At 42.2% G+C, this 21459-nt stretch overlaps 1 protein-coding gene across 1 annotated transcript in view; it reads right to left on the minus strand.

The window, feature by feature from the left end:
• Window positions 1-1040: 1040 nt before the first annotated feature.
• Window positions 1041-21459, minus strand: part of si:dkey-106n21.1 (solute carrier family 23 member 1) — a 115855-nt gene continuing 95436 nt past the window's right edge. The window contains exons 9-12 of the mRNA XM_061916994.1: window positions 19811-19975; window positions 11900-12008; window positions 5405-5500; window positions 1041-2778 (exon numbers count right to left, since the gene is read on the minus strand). Coding sequence (XP_061772978.1) covers window positions 2609-2778; window positions 5405-5500; window positions 11900-12008; window positions 19811-19975 — 540 coding nt within the window. The 3' untranslated portion in view covers window positions 1041-2608. The remainder of the gene's footprint in view (window positions 2779-5404; window positions 5501-11899; window positions 12009-19810; window positions 19976-21459) is intronic.

Genomic DNA, 21459 nt, shown 5'->3' on the forward strand with positions numbered 1-21459 from the left:
AACTTGTGATTAATTCACCTGTAATTAATTACCCTGTGATTAATTCACCTGTGATGAGTTAGCCTGTGATGAATTCACCTGTGATGAGTTAACGGTGATGATTTAACCTGTAAATAATTAACTTGTGATTCTTTAGCCTTTGATGAGTTAACCAGTGATTATTTAACCTGTGAGTAGTTAACACGTGATTAATTAACCTGTGATTAACCATAATTAACACAAACTGCAAAGTGTGATAGATTTGATTGAAAAAGTCGTCATTGGACAGCATTAGTTTAAAGAAATCATCACAAGTTAAACACAATCAGTCAGCAAAATTCATCAACGGTTATAATTTAATATAAAAAATGAATAACAAGATAACAATTATTATTCCTTCCAATAAAATATGTTTATTATAAAACACACAAAACATAAATGTTAGCATCTTTGTGACAACTTAGGGGTTATATAAATGTATACACAGTCTATAAACTAACAGAAGTACATTGGCAAAGCATTACAATTATCATTGTCGGTTATAATGGTTAAAACAACAATGTTATGAATATTGTAGTTATTAAAAATCATACAGTTTGTTACTGGATACTTTCTAATACGCTTATGTCTTGGAGACTTTGTACGTGTAAATAATATTCCATCCATCCATCCATTTCCTACCGCTTATTCCCTTTTGGGGTCTCGGGGGGCCGTAAGTAATATTCAACTAGAATTATTTCATACTTCTTTATGTCGACTAATGTCACCTTTTATTGTTCAATGGTTGTTACTTACAGTATGTCTAGCTTGTCTGCTGTTGTGTGCTTAGCTGTTGTGTAGCTGCTAGCTCCCAGTAGCCTATAGCCTAGCAAGTTTACCTTACATGATGTCAGTAAAATTGAAGAGATTGTGTGTTTTTTAGATGTCCAGCTTTGCATAAGTAAACACTCTGCTTGTATCGCACATGATATCACACACAAGTAATCACTCTTCTTGTATCGCACATGATATCACAAACAAGTGAACACTCTGCTTGTATTGCACATGATATCACACACAAGTAAACACTCCTCTTGTATTTCATATGATATCACAAACAAGTAAACACTCTGCTTATATTGCACATGATATCACACACAAGTATACACGCTGCAGGACTGCTTATACCGCACATGATATCACACACGAGTAAACATTCTGCAGGACTGCTTGTATCACACATGATGTCACACATGCGTTAACAGTCTGCAGGACTGCTTGTATCGCACATGATATCACACTCACCTAAACAAGCTCCAGGACTGCTTGTATAGCACATGATATCAGACAAGTAAACACAATGCTGGACTGATTGCATCACACATGATCCCACACACAAGTAAACAATCTGCAGGACAGCTTGTATCGCAGATAAAATCTTACACACGTGAACAATCTCCAAGACTGCCTGTATCGCACATGATATCACACACAAGTAACCAAACTCCAGGACTGCTTATATCACAAATGATATCACACACAAGTAACCAAGCTCCAGGACTGCTTGTATCGCACATGATATCACAGACAGTAAACAATCTGCAGGACTGCTTATATCACACATGATATTACACACAAGAAAACACGCTAAAGGACTGCTTGTATTGCATCTGATATCAGACACAAGTAAACACGCTCCAGGACTGCTTGTATCGCACATGAAATCCCACACAAGTAAACATGCTACAGGACTGCTTGTATCGAACATGATATCACAAACAAGTAAACATGCTGCAGGACTGCTTGTATCGCACGATATCACACACAAGAAAAAAAACGCTGCAGGACTACTTGTTTCGCACATGATATCACATACAAGTAAAGAAGTTAAAGGAGTGCTTGTATCACACTAGATCACACACAAGAAAACATGCTGCAGTACTGCTTGTATCGCACATGATATCACAAAGAAGTAAACACGCTACAGGACTGCTTGTATCACTCATGATATCACAAACAAGTAAAGAAGTTCAAAGAGTGCTTGTATCACACATGATATCACACACAAGAAAACACGCTGCAGGACTGCTGGTATCGCACATGATATCACACACAAGTAAACACGCTCCAGGACTGCTTTTATCGCACATGATATCACACAAGTAAACACACTACAGGACTGCTTGTATCGCACATGATATACACTCAGGTAAACACGTTACAGGACTGCTTGTATAACACATGATATTACACAAAAGTAAAGACACTGCAGGACTACTTGTATCGCACATGATAAACATGCTACAGGACTGCTTGTATCGCACATGGTATCATACATTTCACTTGCTAGCTCCTATCATCACAAGCTTGGTATTTGGACGATATCAGACTGATATTTGATATCAATATCGAGAGGGGAATTTGGATGATTTTGGGGGAAAACATTGTTTTTTAAATGATAACCAAAAAGTTTTCAAGTTCTTGCAGTTATTTTTTTAAACCTTTTTCCAAGATGTAAGTACAAAAACACTTAACGAACTTAAAAAGCAAGCTCGTTAGCACAGGTGTTGTATCGATGAGGTGAGTGATTGTTGACCATGTTTGAGGTGCTTGTAAACAACGGTGCGTTCAAGTGCAGCAGAGGCACCCCCTACTGCTGCCTCCTGTAGGACGGGAGGAAGGGGAGGTACTGGAAAAGGCGGGAACGTTTCCACAGGAGGTTGCAGTAAGGAATGTCGTAACATGTCAAGTCACATGTGACCTGGCGGCCATCTTGTGCTGCGTGCTGCCACTTGCGAAGACCTCGCTCCTCGGGCGAGCCTGCAAAGACACAAGAATTATCGAGAAAATACATTCAAACTTCATCTGGTTTTGATCATGATGTGTCCCTAAAAGCTGGACTTAAGTGCAAAAATAAACTAAATGTACTGGTCATCAGCGTTCTATTCTATTCTATTCTAGCAGGGAAAGTGAGCTACTGAAGGTCAGCGTTAGACCGCCTATGTAGCAAGGACAGTGAGCTACAGGAGGTCGGCGTTACATCGGCAATGTAGCAGGGACACTAAGCTACTGAAGGTCAGCGTTAGACCGGCTATGTAGCAGGGACACTAATCTACTGGAGGTCAGCGTTAGATTGGCTATGTAGCAGGGACACTGAGCTACTGAAGGTCAGCGGTAGACTGGCTATGTAGCAGGGACACTGAGCTATTGGCGATCAGCGTTAGACCGCCTATGTAGCAGGGATACTGAGCTAATGGAGGCCAGCGTTAAACCGGCAATGGAACAGGGACACTAAGCTACTTAAGGTCAGCGATAGACCGGCTATGTAGCAGGGACACTAATCTACTGGAGGTCAGCGTTAGACCGGCTATGTAGCAGGGACACTGAGCTACTGGAGCTCAGCATTAGATTGGCTATGTAGCAAGACACTGAGCTACTGGAGGTCAGCGATAAACCGTCTATGAAGCAGTGATAATGAGCTTCCGGAGGTCATCGTTAGACCGGCTATCTAACAGGGACACTGAACTACTGGAGTTCAGCATTACATTGACTGTGTAGCAAGATACTGAGCTACGGGAGGTCAGCGTTTGACTGGCTGTGTAGCAGGGACACTGAGCTACAGGAGGTCGGCGTTACATCGGCAATGTATCAGGGACACTGAGCTACTGGAGGTCAGCGTTAGACTAGCTATGTAGCAGGGACACTGAGCTACTGGAGGTAAGCGTTAGACCTGCTATGTAGCAGGGACACTGAGCTACTGGCGGTCACCGTTAGACCGGCTATGTAGCAAGACAGTGAGCTACTGGAGGTCAACGTTAGACCGCCTATGTAGCAGGGACACTAATCTACTGGAGGTCAGCGTTAGACCGGCTATGTAGCAGGGACACTGAGCTACTGGAGCTCAGCATTAGATTAGCTATGTAGCAAGACACTGAGCTACTGGAGGTCAGCGTTAAACCGTCTATGAAGCAGTGATAATGAGCTTCTGGAGGTCATCGTTAGACCGGCTATCTAACAGGGACACTGAACTACTGGAGTTCAGCATTACATTGACTGTGTAGCAAGATACTGAGCTACGGGAGGTCAGCGTTTGACTGGCTGTGTAGCAGGGACACTGACCTACTGGGGATTAGCTTTAGACTGGCTATGTAGCAGGGATAATGGGCTACTGGAGGTCAGCATTAGATTGGCTGTGTAGCAAGACACTGAGCTACTGGAGGTAAGCGTTAGACCGGCTTTATAGCAGAGACAATGAGCTACTGGTAGTAAGCTTTAAACCAGTTATGTAGCGGGGACAAGAAGTTTGGCGTTCATCTCAACAATAAACTGGACTGGACTCATAGATCAAATGTTGCGTACAAGATGGGTCAAAGAGGTCTTCACCTCTTGAGGAGACTGAGGTCACTACGCTACACCTTTTAACCACACTGTGGTGGCTTCTGCCGTACTCTATGCCATTGTTTTCTGGGATGGGGGCAGCATGCCCAGAGGCAGGAACAGATGTCACAAAATGATGAAGAGAGCTGACTCCGTCCTCTGCTGCCCACTTGGTAGCATTGAGGAGGTGGACCACCAAAATCTACCCACAGCCATGAGACTTTACAGAGCACTCATGTGATTCCTCCTAAAATAGAGGTCATTGTTTTTGGTGTTATTTTACCTTTTATCTGTACAAAGTACATATCGGTGTGCCATATGTAGTATTTATTACTATTTTTCCTTTTTTCCCTGCGTTTTACTTCTGGTCCTGTATGTAAAAACCTGCACCAAAACAACGTCGCCCCCCCATTGTGGGACGGATCCGAGTCTATGTGCCTGCACAGACTGGGAACATGGCTCTTGTTTCCTCAGCTCCTTTTTCATGAACATGTTGCAAGAAGGCTGCAAAATACCTGAAATGGTTTCATGAACGGCTTTTAAGTCCAGACTGAGAGCGCTTGAGGTGACGTTTGTCTAAACGTGTGTTAAAGTTAAAGTACCAATGATTGTCACACACACACTAGGTGTGGTGAAATGTGTCCTCTGCATTTGACCCGTCACCCTTGATCACCCCCTGGGAAGTGAGGGGAACAGTGGGCAGAGGTGGTGCCGCGCCCGGGAATAATTTTTGGTGATTTAACCCCCAATTCCAACCCTTGGTGCTGAGTGCCGAGCAGGGAGGCAATGGGTCCCATGTTTTTATCGTCTTTGGTATGACTCGGACAGGGTTTGAATTCCCAACCTACCAATCTCAGGGCGGACACTCTAACCACTAGGCCACTGAGTAGGTGTTTTTACGTCACTGATTTTGTTGTTGCCTCTGCACCAGGACTCCCTTGAAAAGGAGGTTGTTTAATAACAAATGTCATGTTCCGAAAGGCACACACTATTTTTACTATCATTCATGTGGGCTTTAAACAGTCTGTGTCGAGTAGAGGTGTGGGGTTGCAGAGGTGTGTGCACCCACCTGGGATGGTGTTGTCCAGGATGAAGCCCAAGAAGCCTCCAATGAACATGTGAGTAGTGAAGAGCACCACGATCACCTGGTCCAACTCCTTCACTCCTACGGCACACAGACACAAAACCATCAGCTGCTAAACTCTCAGCGACTCGTAAAGCAGGAATGTGACAGGTGTGAATCACCTCATCACCTGGGGCTGGGGAGGCGGTGCTTACGGCCATGCTGAGTGACAAACCTGCTCAGCATTCTTTGGACAGGGTTTTTGTGTGCCTGGACTTTCCGGGCTTTGTGTTTTATTACCAAGATCTAAACGCCACGCACCAGACAAATTACTTCTCCGTCTTTTTACATTTCTCAAACATTTTCAGCTTCTTTTATCCCTTTATCCTTCTACACTTTCCTAAATCCACATATATATATAAATATATATATCCATCCATCCATCTTCGACCACTAATCCGCGGTCCGGTCACAGGGGCAGCAGCCAAAGCAGGGAAGCCCAGACTTCCCTCTCCCCAGCCACTTCGTCCAGGTCTTTCCGGGGGATCCCGAGGCGTTCCCAGGCTAGCCGGGAGAAATAGTCTTCCCAACGTGTCCTGGGTCTTCCCCGTGGCCTCCTACTGGTCCCTAAGGAGGTGTTCAGGTAGCATCCTGACCAGACCCCCGAACCACCTCATCTGGCTCCTCTCCATGTGGAGGAGCAGCGGGTTTACTTTGAGCTTCCCACCCTATCTCTTAGGGTAAAATCTGCCACCCGGCAGAGGAAACTCATTTGGAACGCTTGTACCCGTGATCTTGTCCTTTCGGTCAAAACCCAAAGCTCATGACCATAGGTGAGGATGGGAACGTAGATCGACGGGTAAATTGAGAGCTTTGCCTTCCGGCTCAGCTCCTTCTTCACCACACCGGATCGATACGACGTCCGCATTACTGAAGACGCTGCACCGATCCACCTGTCCATCTCACCATCCACTGTTCCCTCACTCGTGAACAAGACTCCGAAGTACTTGAACTCCTTCACTTGGGGCAGGGTCTCCTCCCCAACCCGAAGATGGCACTTCACCCTTTTCCGGGTGAGAACCATGGATTCCGCGTCTAAGAATATATCAATAAATACAGACATATACATATATATATAAAAAAAAATATATATATATATATATATATATATATATATATATATATATATATACCAGGGGTCAGCCACCTAAAATGTTGAAAGAGCCATATTGGACCAAAAATACAAAAACAACTCCGTCTGGAGCCGCAAAAAATTTAAATCCATATTACATACAGATAGTGTGTGATGAGATATGAATTCAATTAAGAGGCCTTAAAGAAAATTAAATGAGCTCAAATATAGCTAAAACTGAGGCATAATGATGGATTTTATACATACAGCTAGCCTAAATAGCATGTTAGCATCGATTAGCTTGCAGTGACCAAATATGTCTGATTAGCACTCCACACAAGTCAATAACATCAACAAAACTCACCTTTGTGCATTCATGCACAACGTTGAAATGAGACGGAAAAAGAAGTGGCATAAAACACGTCCTAGAATGTCGGAGAAAGTTATAAATGTAAATAACCTACGGTGAGTTCAAAGACCGCCAAAATTAGTAGGACAAAACGGCGCTTGTCAAATACTCCAATCAGTGAAGCATGTTTAATATAAACAGTGTGCTTTATAACAATTAGGGAGGTTTGTGTCATGTTTGTCCTCCTACAGAAACCATATTAAAACAAAATATATATATTTTATATTTTTTACCCCCTCATCTTTTCATCATACATTTTTGAAAAAGCTCCAGAGAGCCACTAGGGCGGCGCTAAAGCACCACATGTGGCTCTAGAGCCGCGGGTTGCCGACCCCCGATATATATATATATATATATATATATATATATATATATATATATATATATATATATATATATACATACATATATATATATACACATATATATATATAATGTATATATATATGTATACTGTATATGATATACATATATACACATACACTTATGCATGTATATATATATGTGTGTGTATATATAAATATTTATTTGTAAGTATATATATATATATATACACATACATACACACACACACATTGCATATATATATATACATATGTGCGCGCGCGCGTGTGTGTGTGTGTGTGTGTGTGTGTGTGTGTGTGTGTGTGTGTGTGCGTGCGTTGGTTGAAGTTTGTTGATGAGCAGAAGTGATGACAGTCAGCAGGTCACATGACCTGCTTGGCAACGCCACGCTCTGTTCCGCATCAAAATTTATCAACCATGGCACACTAGGATATATTGTTTCCCCTTTAAAGACAGTAAGCGGACTAACACGCAGCGCACACACACACACACACACACACACGCACGCACGCACGCACGCACGCACGCACGCACGCACGCGCACACAAGTCAGAAGTCGAGCACAAAGTGTCAGGTTGTGTTTGCGGAGAGCTAGCTGAACGTCTTCTGGCCAGGATGTGTTTGTGTGAGGCGAGCAGATCCCAGTTGGGGCCATGGGGGCCATGGGGGCCTTAGGGGCCATGGGGGCCAGCCAAGAGGATTGAGAGCTAAGCAGCCTAAACCCGAAACTAGCAGACAACCCTCACGGCCAGAGGATTACAAATCTCCTGGTAGACGTCACATGACTTCTGGGATCAAGGTCTGAGGTCTGCGTGGAACAACAGTCCTGCTCCTCAGAGGCCATGGAAGACCTGCAGGTCACCTACTGAGACCCCCTCATTGATTATCGATCTGTGATTATTGACCTTGCAGCCCACTTCCCGTTTGTTCTTGTATTTATTTCCGTGCTGGGACACATTGAACTAGACCTCACGTAGGAACCAAGAGTCAAGTCCTCATCCAGCAGGATCACTTCAAAATAAAGTAGCTTCAAAATATGCTGAATCAACACTTTGCATTCATTTGGAGGGTCTATTATTTGCAATCTTTATGTAGGACAACAACACATCTTTTTTATTCTTTCTACACCGTAAAATATGGCAAGTACAAGGTGGCTAACAACACAGATTACAGAAGGACACTATTGTACCCATAAAGTCCCCTAAAAATATTCCAAAGACACCAACAATACTCCATGTACATGAATATTGACAAGTACTGTATTTCCTTGAATTGCCGCCGGGGCGCTAATTAATTTAAAACTTCTTCTCACTCCGGCGTTTACCAAAGGCATGCGGTAAATTTAGGCCTGCGCTTATAAATTTGAGTGTGATGTAAGGATACCATCATGAAAAGCACATTTAATAAAACAAAACGTTATTATGGTCTTACCTTTACTTATAAATGAAGTCCATGCGCAGCTCCTTCTGATCAAAAGCATCAATAACTTGTTTATAGAAGTCTTCCTTGTCTTTCCTCAGTTTTAAAAGTCTCTCTGGCTCGATGGAGATCTTCCTTTATTACCTCCTGCTTCCATTGAAAGTCCAGTTTAGAAAACTGTTTTATTTTAGATATGTAATCCTCCATGTTAAAAGTGCAAGCGAGAGGAAAAAATAAAGGATCGCTGCTTGTTGTCACTTCATCTGCAGCCGAGTAGTCGCAAGAAGGATCACTAGCGCCCTCTACCACCAGGAGGCGGGAGACATTTAATGGCTCATATTTGACACACGCAGCTACGGTATATTAATAAAACATAGCATCTTACTGTTCTTTTTAGCATATTCAATAGCTTGGACCTTAAATCCTACTGAATAGCTCTTAATCTTCTTCCCTTTCTGCGATTTCAAATGATTGAAATCAGCCTCCTCCGTTTTGAAAATGATGACAAGTGAAGTGTCACTTGTGACGTGACGAGTTTGACCCGGCGGAAATTCTAGGCATATGCTAATTATTTGACCCGGGAGTAATTCTAGGCAGGCGCACACTATATACCCGGCGGCAATTCAAGGAAATACGGTACTTTCAAGTCATTTCGGGTACAAAGTACACCGTAGCATGTCGCTAATGCCAACAAATCAGTCACTGGACTGGCGCCCACTGAATGGTGAGACGGCTATAAATAGTTAAGTGATTAAGGATTGGCGAGTCCTGATTAGACAAATGGACTCTGGTGTGAAAAGTCGATGCGCCTGGCAACAAGAAAACATGACCAAGGAAGGAACAGAGCATTTAGAACATAACAGAACGCTCAACTCTGGAGAATAATCAAAAACACAAACACAGATTATAACCTTCCAAACAGAGAATCTTTGGACACCTCACAATTTGATCCGTTTCAAATTCTTGGGATGACGATTTGGTTCAACACAATTCTCGATTCCAGTGTATTCTGGCAATGTATTATTTGGTATAACAACAGTAGTGGAACCTTTCTAAAACAGGTCAGAGGCTACAGAAACTCCTATTGGTTGCTGGCATGTGACAAGTCGGGATGGAGATGGACCAGAAAGGTCTTTTTAAAAAGGATTAAAAAATAATTTTTCAAATGTTGAATTCATTCAGAATGTAAATAAGTAAGAATCAGATGTGAATCTATGTTGTTGAGCACGCCCAACGAATGACAAAAGTGAAAATAAAGACTTGAACACCTGCTTGTCTCCTTAGCTTCCGATGTCATAGCAAGCTGTCCGTCAATGAAAGGAAATATCAACTAACACATACTAGTCCTAGACCTAGGACTCGGGCATTCCACCCACGGCCTGCAGGCCAAACCTGAGTTGAGTTCCAAACATTCGTTACAGCAACTCTAAGGACATTCGTGTCCTGTCGTGTAGAGGATCTTTGACCTTGTCTGGAACAACAAATAAAGGATCTTCCAGAGGGTGAAAAGGTTTGGTGCAGCCTTGAATTGAAGTAAGACCCACAATTAGAAGGGCAGGGATTAAAAGCTTTGTCAGATTCAACCCCCTGAGTAGGCGGGTCTTAGGACGTCTACGGCAGGGCAGAGTCAGACTTTTAGGCCAGTTAGGGCCAAGAGTTTCTGACATGTCCACTCCCCAAGTCCTGACTGCAGCCCAAACAAACGAGTACTAAAAAGCAACGTCAGGGTTCAGAGTCCTTAAGACCATTAGTATTCAAATCTAAGCCAAGGACTGAAGGTAACCAAGCGGCCATTGCCATCTGGGCCTGTGGGATTTGGGAACACCTCGGTTTTAGGAGCTTATGCTGGCACAACCGCTGCCATCCTTAATCTCGCAAGAGGAGTGAGAACTGGACCAGACTCTAGAATAAAAGACATTAGGAAGAAATGCCACCTTCTCGGCCATTGGACCGAGAAGACTGGCAGACCTTTAGCTTGGTTGTCTGCAAGGAGTGGGATGGTCAGTTTTAAGGTGCGCTGCCTCGTCAGTCGCCATTCTTACGGCGAGTGTCCACATGTCTAAAGTCTGGAACCTCGCTGACCGATGGACATACAGCTGCAGACATTTATATCAAGAGCGTTATCTAAGTTAGCCACGGCTCATTTTCGAGCCCCCAAGCAGTCATGGTGTCTTCAGCAAGAACTTGGCTGACCACCGGGGGGGGGGTCTCATTGGATACTTGGGATCGGTATCAGAATTCCCAGATCACATGTTGTCCTAAAATATGACTCAGTTGACACAGTCCAAAAAGTAGAATTCAACATGCCGTGAACAGAGACACATGCTAGCACAGTAGCGGCGTCAAAAAGGCGAACCATCTTTGTCGGAGAACAAGGCGCACTTAGAACGTGTGCGTATAAATCCTGCTTGTGCTTACCAAATTGTATTAGGTACTTGGTGTCATGATAAGTAGGACCAGTGGATGGCAGTCACACATAAGAGAGATGTGTGGACCGCAGGTTGACTGACGCCTGTTCAATAAATGAGGCTAGCAAGTACGCGAATGTAAGCAACAGCAAAACTTTAAATGTTCCACTGAGAACATAGCACATTACGCACAGCGCTCAAAAATGGGTCAAAATGTTTTCGTGGGACTTTGTGTGAGCATTATGCTACCATAGTCAGATGTACTGTGCTCTACATACAGTATCATTATGCTGTCTGTATATAAGGACCCCAAATCGGCGCCTATTAGGAGACATATCTGACATTTTGTTTTGCAATATTATGCAAAACCAACTCTTCTTACCTTCTGGTACCTGCTGATGTGTATTTGGGATCTGCATAAGTCCTGGAAATGTGCGCACATCCGCCTTTGTGGTCAATAATCTCCTTCTTTTTCTCTATCTTCTTGTTATGTGACGTTCATCCTCCACTGTTGCCATTTCTAATAGGTAGCATAGTTCTAACGTACATCTGTCAGTAAACTCACTATGGAACATGGCTGATGGGAAGACAGTCAAAGTGGAGGCACGTTAAAAGGACCTCCTGAAGATGGTGTAAAACATCATCTATGCCACATTTTGAGCAAAGAAGCACCATCACATTATGTAGACCACCAGGAAGTCTTTTACTTTTAGAAATGATTATCACGTGACCCTTTAAGTGCGCCTCCTAATCCGTTGCACCTTCTGCTCCAAATGCCCTTTTCTCACCTGTGTCGATGATTCCCGGGTTGGAGTGGAACCAGGTGGGCAGCACCAGGCCGCTGAAGGTGGAGAAGCCCAGGATGAGCAGGTTGCGAGACGAGTTGAGGTCCACATACTGCAGGCAGACCCAGACCAAGTCAGGACCATGGGACGGGTGCAAAGGAAGACGGGAAGGAAGGAAGGAAGGAAGGAAGGAAGGAAGGAAGGAAAGAAGGAAGAATGACGGAAGGAAAGAAGGAGGAGGGAAGGAAAGAAGGAGGGAAGGAAGAAAGATAGAAGGAAGGAAGAAGGAGGAAAGGAAGGAATGAAGGAAGGAAGGAAGGAAGGAAGGAAGGAGGAAAGGAAGGAATGAAGGAAGGAGGGAAGGAAAGAAGGAAGGAAGAAGGAAAGAAGGAAAGAACGAAGGAAGGAAGGAAGAATGGAAGGAAGGGAGGAAGGAAAGAAAAAAGGAAGGAAGGAGGGAAGGAGTGAAGAAAGGAAGGAAGGAAGGAAGAAAGGGGTTAAGGAAGAAGGGAAGGAAGGGAAAAGGAGGGAAAGAAGAAAGAAAGGAAGGGGTGAAGGAAGGAAGGAAGAAAGGAAGGAAAGTAGGAAAGAAGGAAGGAAGGAGGGAAGGAAGGAAAGAAAGAGGGAAAGAGGGAAGGAAGGAAGGAAAGAAGGAAGGAAGGAAGGAAAAAGGGAAAGAAGGAAGGAAGGAAGAAAGGAAGGAAGGAAGAATGGAAGGAAGGGAGGAAGGAAAAAAAAGGAAGGAAGGAAGGAGTGAAGAAAGGAAGGAAGGAAGGAAGGAAGGCAGAAAGGGGTGAAGGGAAAAGGAGGGAAAGAAGAAAGGAAGGAAGGGGTGAAGGAAGGAGGGAAGGAGGGAAAGAAGGAAGAAAGGAAGGAAAATAGGAAAGAAGGAAGGAAGGAGGGAAGGAAGGAAAGAAAGAAGGAAAGAGGGAAGGAAGGAAGAAGGGGAAGAAGGAAGGAAGGAAGAAAGGAAGGACGGGAGGAAGGAAGGAAGGAAGAAAGAAAGGAAAGAAGGAAAGAAGCAAGGAAGGAAGGAAGGAAGGAAGGGGTGAAGGAAGGAGAGAAGGAAGGAAAAAGGAGGGAAAGAAGGAAGGGAGGAAGAAAGGGAGGAAGGAAAGTAGGAAAGAAGGAAGGAAGGAGGGAAGGAAGGAAGGAAGAAGGGAAAGAAGGAAGGAAGGAAGGGAGGAAAGAAGGAAAGTAGGAACGAGGGAAGGAAGGAAGGAAGAAAGAAGTGAAAGAAGGAAGGAAGGAAGGAAGGCAGGAAGGAAAGTAGGAAAGAAGGAAGGAAAGAGGGAAGGAAGGAAAGAAGGAAGGAAGAAGGGAAAGAAGGAATGAATGAAGGAAGGAAGGAAGGAAGGAGGAGGCGAGTGCACTGGCATAAAAATATTCCTCACCAGCAAGAAGAAATATTCGAGAAGAATAAAAAGTATGAGGTTGTAGGAATAAAAGATAATGAAATAAATATGAAGATGAACGGGACAAGCGGTAGAAAAATGGATGGATGATGAGGAAGACTGGTATACTTCATACATCTTAGTACTTTCTGCTCTTTGCTTAGTTTGATCTATTTGTCTGCACACACTTGTGCTGAACACTCACCAAGTACTTCTACTTGCAGGTACTTGCAGGTACTTTCAGGTCATTTTTGCTACTTGCAGTTATTTTCAGGTAATTTCAGGTACCTTCAGGTACTTTCAGGTAATTTCAGGTAATTTCTGGTACTTTTATATAAAATTACCTAAAAGGTAATTGTATGTGATTTCAGGTACCTTCAAGTATTGTCAGGTACTTACAGTTAATTTCAGTTACTTACAGGTATGTTCAGGTAATTTCAGGTACTTACGGGTAATTTCTGGTACTTTCAGGTATTTACAGGTAATTTCTGGTACTTTCTGGTACTTACAGATATTTTCAAGTACTTTTAGGGTAATGTCTGGTATATTCAGGTACACACAGGTAATTGCAGGTACCTTCAGGTATTTTCAGATATTTACAAGTAATTTCTGGTACTTTCAGGTACTTTCAAGGACACATGTTATTACAGGTAGTTTCAGGTACATGTCATTTCAGGTACTTACGGGTAAATTCTGGTACTTTCAGGTACCTACAGGTATTTTCAGGTACTTTTAGGTCATTTCCGGTACTTACAGGTACTTTAAGGTAACTTCAGGTACTTATATAGCCCTAAATCACTAGTGTCTCAAAGGGCTGCACAAACCACTATGACATCCTCGGTAGGCCCACATAAGGGCAAGGAAAACTCACACCCAGTGGGACGTCGGTGACAGTAATGACCCAGTGGTACTTTCAGATATTTTCGGGGACACAGGTAATTTTACAGGTACTTTCAGGTACATGTATTTTCTGGTAATTTCAGGTACGTACGGGTCATTTCTGGTACTTTCAGGTATTTACAGGTAATTACTAGTGTTTTCAGGTACCTACAGGCACTTTTAGGTAATGTATGGTACTTATAGGTAATTTCAGGAATTGTAGGTAATTCCAGGTAATTTATGGTACATACAGGTAATTTCTTGTAGTTTCAGGTACTTAAAGGTACTTTTAGGTAGTCTGTGGTACTTACAGGTAATTTCCTGTACTTTCAGGTACTTACATGTACTTTCCGGTATTTTCAGGTAGTTACAGGTAATTTTTGGTACTTACATGTACTTACATCTTACAACTTACACCTTCAGGTAATTTCAGGGATTCTTAGGTCCTTTTGGGTAATTGATGGTACTTACAGGTATTTTAAGGTACTTACAAGTAATTGTTGGTACTTTCAGTTATTTTCAGACACTTTCAGGTATTTTCAGCGACACAGGTAATTACTGGTACTTTCAGGTACATGTAATCTCTGGTACATACAGTTACTTATAGGTACTTTCAGGTTTTTTCAGGTATTTTTCTGGTACTTTCAGTTACTTACAGGTAATTTCAAGCACTTTTAGGTAATTTCTGGAATTTTCAGGTACAGCAGGTACCTTCAGGTATTTTAAGGTACTTACAAGTAATTGCTGGTACTTTCAGGTATTTTCAGGGACACAGGTAATTACTGGTACTTTCAGGTAAATGTAATTTCTGGTACTTTCAGGTACTTACGGGTAATGTCTGGTACATACAGATACAGGTACTTTCAGGTATTTTCAGGTATTTACAGATAATTTCTGGTACTTCCAGGTAGTCTCTGGTACTTACAGGTAATTTCTGGTACTTTCAGGTACTTACATGTACGTTTAGGTAATTTCTGGTAGTTTAGGGTACTTTTAGGTAGTCTCTGGTACTTACAGGTAATTTCAGAAACCTTCAGGTACTTACAGGTAATTTTTAGTACTTTTTGGTATGTTCAGATACTTTCAGGTAATTTCTGGTACTTTCAGGTAAATTCAAGTACTTTTAGGTCATTTCTGGTAATTTCAGGTACACACAGGTAATTGCAGGTACCTTCAGGTATTTTAAGGTGCTTAAAAGTAATTACTGGTACTTTGATGTATTTTCAGGGACACAGGTAATTACAGGTACTTTCAGGTACATGTAACTTCTGGTACTTTCAGGTACTTATGGGTAATGTCTGGTACATACAGGTACTTATAGGTACTTTCAGGTATTCTCAGATATTTACAGGTAATTTCTGATACTTTCCGGTAATTTCAGGGATTTTTAGGTCCTTCCGGGTAATTGATGGTACTTACAGGTACGTTCAGGTACTTACAGGTAATTTCTAGTACTTTCCGGTATTTTGGGGTACTTACAGGTAATTTCAGGTACTTACAGATACTTTTAAGTAGTCTCTGGTACTTACAGGTAATTTCTGGTACTTTTAGGTACTTACATGTACTTTTAGGTCATTTCTGGTACATACAGTTAATTTCTGGTACTTTCAGGTACTTACATGTACTTTTAGGTAATTTCTGGTACATACAGGTAATTTCTGGTAGTATCAGGTACTTTTAGGTAGTCTCTGGTACTTACAGGTAATTTCTGGTACTTTCAGGTACTTACATGTACATTCACGTAATTTCAGATACTTTTAGCTAATTTAGGGTACTTACAGGTATTTTCATTTTTTTTTTAGGTCCTTTCAAGTAATTGATGGTACTTGTAGGTACGTTCAGGTACTTACAGGTAATTTGTAGTCTTTGCGGTGTTTTCTGGTACTTAAAAGCAATTTCTGGTAGTTTTAGGTACTTGCAGGTACTTTTAGGTAGTGTCTGGTACTTTCAGGTAATTACTGGTACTTTCAAGTACTTACATGTACCTTTAGGTAATTTCCGGTACTTTCATGTAGTTTTAGGTAGTTTCTGGTACTTACAGGTAATGTCAGGTACCTTCAGACACTTTTAGGTAATATATGGTACTTCCAAGTACTTCCAGGTAATCAACATGTGACTCTTCCAACAAGTTTGTTTCCGGCGTGTACTTCCGACTTCCTGGTTGTGACATCCAGGTAGGAAGGCCAGGAGGTCACATGGTCACACTTGCCCTTCGCCAGTGCGGAGGTCCTCAGGACATTTCTTAAAGAGCCGGAAGTCCTACTTATGTCCCAAAATGTTGACAATGTCCACGTGTACTCTGAAAGTCTGGCTGTAGCCGAGCGGATGTTGGAGTTGTGACACGTGGACAAGAAGTGTCACATTGTGGAGTACAAATACTTCTTCAGGGGACTTCTGAGAAGGAAAACAAGAAAGCGCCGGGGAGTCTAATTTTCTGCTGCAAATAATTTCCACATGATGTGGGAGGGTGTGGTATCTATTACTCTTAAATGCCGGCAAAGAGTTTGTTCCCCTTGAAGTGATTTCTGTGAAAAGCAGCCCTGCGCGGGCCAACCAGCGGCGGCGCGGTGGTCACGTGACCCGGGCCTTCATGGAAGCGTTGAGGCGAAGGCAGGGCGAGTGAGGACGCGCCTTCCAACACGCTCCAGCGTGAATCACCGCCCTTGCAAAACATTTCCTCCAGCGGGGCCTGCAGCACATTTGCATATCTGCTTCTCACACGCCTCCACACCCACAGGACTGTGTGGGAGGACCCCGCCGTGCAGAGCCAGGATAGTCAGAAGAAGAATGTTTGCCAATGCTTCTTTGGCTCCTCAGTTCAGTTCAGTTGGGCGTGCAGGAGGTCCGGGTTCCCTGCCCACAGCCTTACACCGCAATGGGGTGCTTTGGTCTTGCAGTAGGCCCTGCTTATCCAGGGTGTACGCCGCCTTCCGCCCGATTGTAGCTGAGATAGGCACCAGCGCCCCCCGCCACCCCAAAGGGAATAAGCGGTAGAAATGGAGGGATGGATGGGTCTTGCAGTACATCCCAACTCTTGTCCAATCATATTCCAGCTTTCACGCGTTGTCGCCAATTACGTTTTTCCTACGCTTTGAACCCTGCGGCTTATTAAACAGTGCATTTAATTTAGGGTAGTTTTCCTAATTTAGGGATTTTTTTGCCCGCAGCTGATTTAGGGATTTTTCTTCGCCCGCATTCGTAATGCAAATTATTAAAAAAACAAAAACAAAGCCAACACGCGGAACAGGTGTGTGTGCTATAGCGCCATCTTTTGGGCGACTTCGATCACTGCAGCTGGAGCGATGCATCATTGCCATTCTCTTTCAAATGGATGTAAATCTACCATTCCATCTTCCGGCCATCCATAGCGTTTTTACTCGTATGGATTCTTCATTCGTCACTCCGAGCAACGTTTCTGAATTTTACAATATAACTAAAACAATTCTTACTTGCTAAACTGTCCCATGTGTGATGTCGGTAAAAGTGTTTTCATGCATATTTGTACGTGCTATCATAATGTAATCAAGCTAGCGTCGTTAGCATTAGCTAATGGCATTCTTTTTGTATTGTTTTAGTTTCACAAATTCGTGAATGCATACCTTTAGAATAATAACTACACTAGTAGTACGTGTTTTCGTACATTGGTGTACACCTTTAGAAGGATAAGTACACTATTAGTACATGTTTTTGTATATTGTTGCATACCTTTTAGAAGGATAAGTACACTAGTAGTGTATGTTTTTGTATATTGGTGCATACATTTTAGAAATATAAATACACTAGTAGTACATGTTTTTGTATATTGTTGCATACCTTTTAGAAGGATAAGTACACTAGTAGTGTATGTTTTTGTATATTGGTGCATACATTTTAGAAATATAAATACACTAGTAGTACATGTTTTTGTATATTGGTGCATACCTTTTAGAAATATAAATACACTAGTAGTACATGTTTTTGTATATTGTTGCATACCTTTTAGAAGGATAAGTACACTAGTAGTATATGTTTTTGTATATTGGTGCATACATTTTAGAAATATAAATACACTAGTAGTACATGTTTGTGTATATTGGTGCATACCTTTAGAAGGATAATACACTAGTAGTACATATTTTTGTATATTGGTGCATACCTTTTAGAAATATAAATAAACTAGTAGTACATGTTTTTGTAAATTGGTGCATACCTTTTAGAAAGATAAATACACTAGTAGTACATGTTTTTGTATATTGGTGCATACCTTTAGAAGGATAAATACACTAGTAGTACATGTTTTTGTACATTGTTGCATACCTTTTAGAAATATAAATACACTAGTAGTACATGTTTTTGTATATTGATGCATACCTTTAGAAGAATAAGTGCACTAGGAGTACATGTTTTTGTACATTGGTGCATACCTTTAGAAGGATAAGTACACTAGTAGTACCTGTACGGTAACATTTATTATTATTTTCTTCCCACTTCCTGTTGAGGAGCTTCACCTACGGGCGATTAGTGATGACGTTTCTCACCTACCAGTCTCACAGATGACATGGTAGTGGGATCATTGTTGGACTTGGTAGGAGACTATGTTAGGGATTAAGAACTTGGTACGTGATATTTAGATTGTTGTTTCTATATTTTTGCCTTTAACTTTTTCTAAAGCCAACTTTTTCATGCACAGCTTTCCCACTGCCTTTTTGTGCACTCCGGTGCTGCACTCTATTTGTGGACTTGGTAGGAGACTATGTTGGGGATTAAGAACTTGGTACGTAATATTTATATTTTTGTTTCTACATTTTTGCCGAAAGCTTTCTCCAAATACAAACTTTTTTTTCCCGCTGCCTTTTGGTGCACTCCTGTGCTGCACTCTATTTGTGGACTTGGTAGTAGACTATGATGGGAATTAAGAACTTGGTACGTGATATTTAGATGGTTATTTCTATATATTTGTCTTTTGCTTTCCCTAAACAAACTTTTTCACGCATAGCATTCGCACTGCCTTTTGGTGCATTCCCGTGCTGCACTCTTTTTGTGGACATGGTAGGAGACTATGTTGGGATTAAGAATTTGGTATGTAATAGTTAGATTGTTGTTTCTACATTTTTGCCTTAAGCATTCCCTTAATACAAACGTTTTTTCCCCCCGCTGCCTTTTGGTGCACTCCCGTGCTGCACTCTATTTGTGGACTTGGTAGGAGACTATGATTGGAATTAAAAAGTTGGTACGTGATATTTAGATTGTTCTTTCTAGATTTTTGCCTTTAGCTTTCCCTAAAGCAAACCTTTTCATGCACAGCTTTCCCGCTGCCTTTTGGTGCACTCCCGTGCTGCACTCTGTTTTCACATATGAAGTAGTCCTCTGGCTGCACACTGCCTGATATCTCCCGCGTGTTGGGGTGTCGACCATCGCTCCAAAGAGCGTTCCTAACAACCTGTAAAGTGACTTCAAAAGCAAAGATGTCTTCTTTTACACGCGTCCTTACTCACTCTTTTTTATGGAACGCCTGTTTAACTGATAAAAATCTATTTTTTACTTATGGCCGAGAGGCAGCAATAAAGTGTGTGTGTGTGTGTGTGTGTGTGTGTGTGTGTGTGTGTGTGTGTGTGTGTGTGTGTGTGTGTGTGTGTGTGTGTGTGTGTGTTTGTGTGGATACCTGTAGGTTGGATATTCCCACAGCCGCGATCATTCCAAACATAATAAGAAACATGCCGCCAATAACGGGATCTGGGATGGTGATAAAAACGGCTCCAAACTTCCCAAAGATTCCCAGGACGATCATAAGAATTCCAGCCGTCTGAAGGACCAGCCTGCTGCCAACCTGAGGTGGAAACAAAGTCTTATCAGCTCCCAGTATGGTTGATGTATGATTGATGCATGGTTAATGTACAAACCCCGTTTCCATATGAGTTGGGAAATTGTGTTAGATGTAAATATGAACAGAATACAATGATTTGCAAATCCTTTTCAACCCATATTCAGTTGAATATGCTACAAAGACAACATATTTGATGTTCAAACTGATAAACATTTTTTTCTTTTGCAAATAATCATTAACTTTAGAATTTGATGCCAGCAACATGTGACAAAGAAGTTGGGAAAGGTGGCAATAAATACTGATAAAGTTGAGGAAGGCTCTTCAAACACTTATTTGGAACATCCCACAGGTCTGCAGGCTAATTGGGAACAGGTGGGTGCCATGATTGTGTATAAAAACAGCTTCTCACAAGAAAGGATGGGGCGAGTTACACCCCTTTGTCCACAACTGCGTGAGCAAATAGTCAAACAGTTTAAGAACAACGTTTCTCAAAGTGCAATTGCAAGAAATTTAGGGATTTCAACATCTACGCTCCATAATATCGTCAAAAGGTTCAGAGAATCTGGAGAAATCACTCCACGTAAGCGGCATGGCTGAAAAGCAACATTGAATGACCGTGACCTTCCATCCCTCAGACAGCACTGTATCAAAAACCGACATCAATCCCTAAAGGGTATCACCACATGGGCTCAGGAACACTTCAGAAAACCACTGTCACTAAATACAGTTGGTCGCTACATCTGTATGTGCAAGTTAAAGCTCTACTATGCAAAGCAAAATCCATTTATCAACAACATCCAGAAACGCCTCCGGCTTCTCTGGGCCTGAGATCATCTAAGATAAACTGATGCAAAGTGGAAAAGTGTTCTGTGGTCCAACGAGTCCACATTTCAAATAGTTTTTGGAAATATTCGACATGGTGTCATCCGGACCAAAGGGGAAGCAAACCATCCAGACTGTTATCGACGCAAAGTTGAAAAGCCAGCATCTGTGATGGTATGGGGGTGCATTAGTGCCCAAGGCATGGGTAACTTACACATCTGTGAAGGCACCATTAATGCTGAAAGGTACATACAGGTTTTGGAACAACATATGTTGTCATCTAAGCACTGTCTTTTTCATGGACGCCCCTGCTTATTTCAGCAAGACAATGCCAAGCCACATTCAGCACGTGTTACAACAGCGTGGCTTCGTAAAAAAAGAGTGTGGCTACTTTCCTGGCCCGCCTGCAGTCCAGACCTGTCTCTCATGGAAAATGTGTGGCACATTATGAAGCGTAAAATACGACAGCGGAGACCCCGGACTGTTGAACGACTGAAGCTCTACATAAAACAAGAATGGGAAAGAATTCCACTTTCAAAGCTTCAACAATTAGTTTCCTCAGTTCCCAAACGTTTATTGAGTGTTGTTAAAAGAAAAGGTGATGTAACACAGTGGTGAACATGCCCTTTCCCAACTCATGGAAACGGGGTTTGTATTATTGATGT

Source organism: Nerophis ophidion, linkage group LG12 (genome assembly GCF_033978795.1).
Source record: "Nerophis ophidion isolate RoL-2023_Sa linkage group LG12, RoL_Noph_v1.0, whole genome shotgun sequence".
Lineage (NCBI taxonomy): Eukaryota > Metazoa > Chordata > Actinopteri > Syngnathiformes > Syngnathidae > Nerophis > Nerophis ophidion.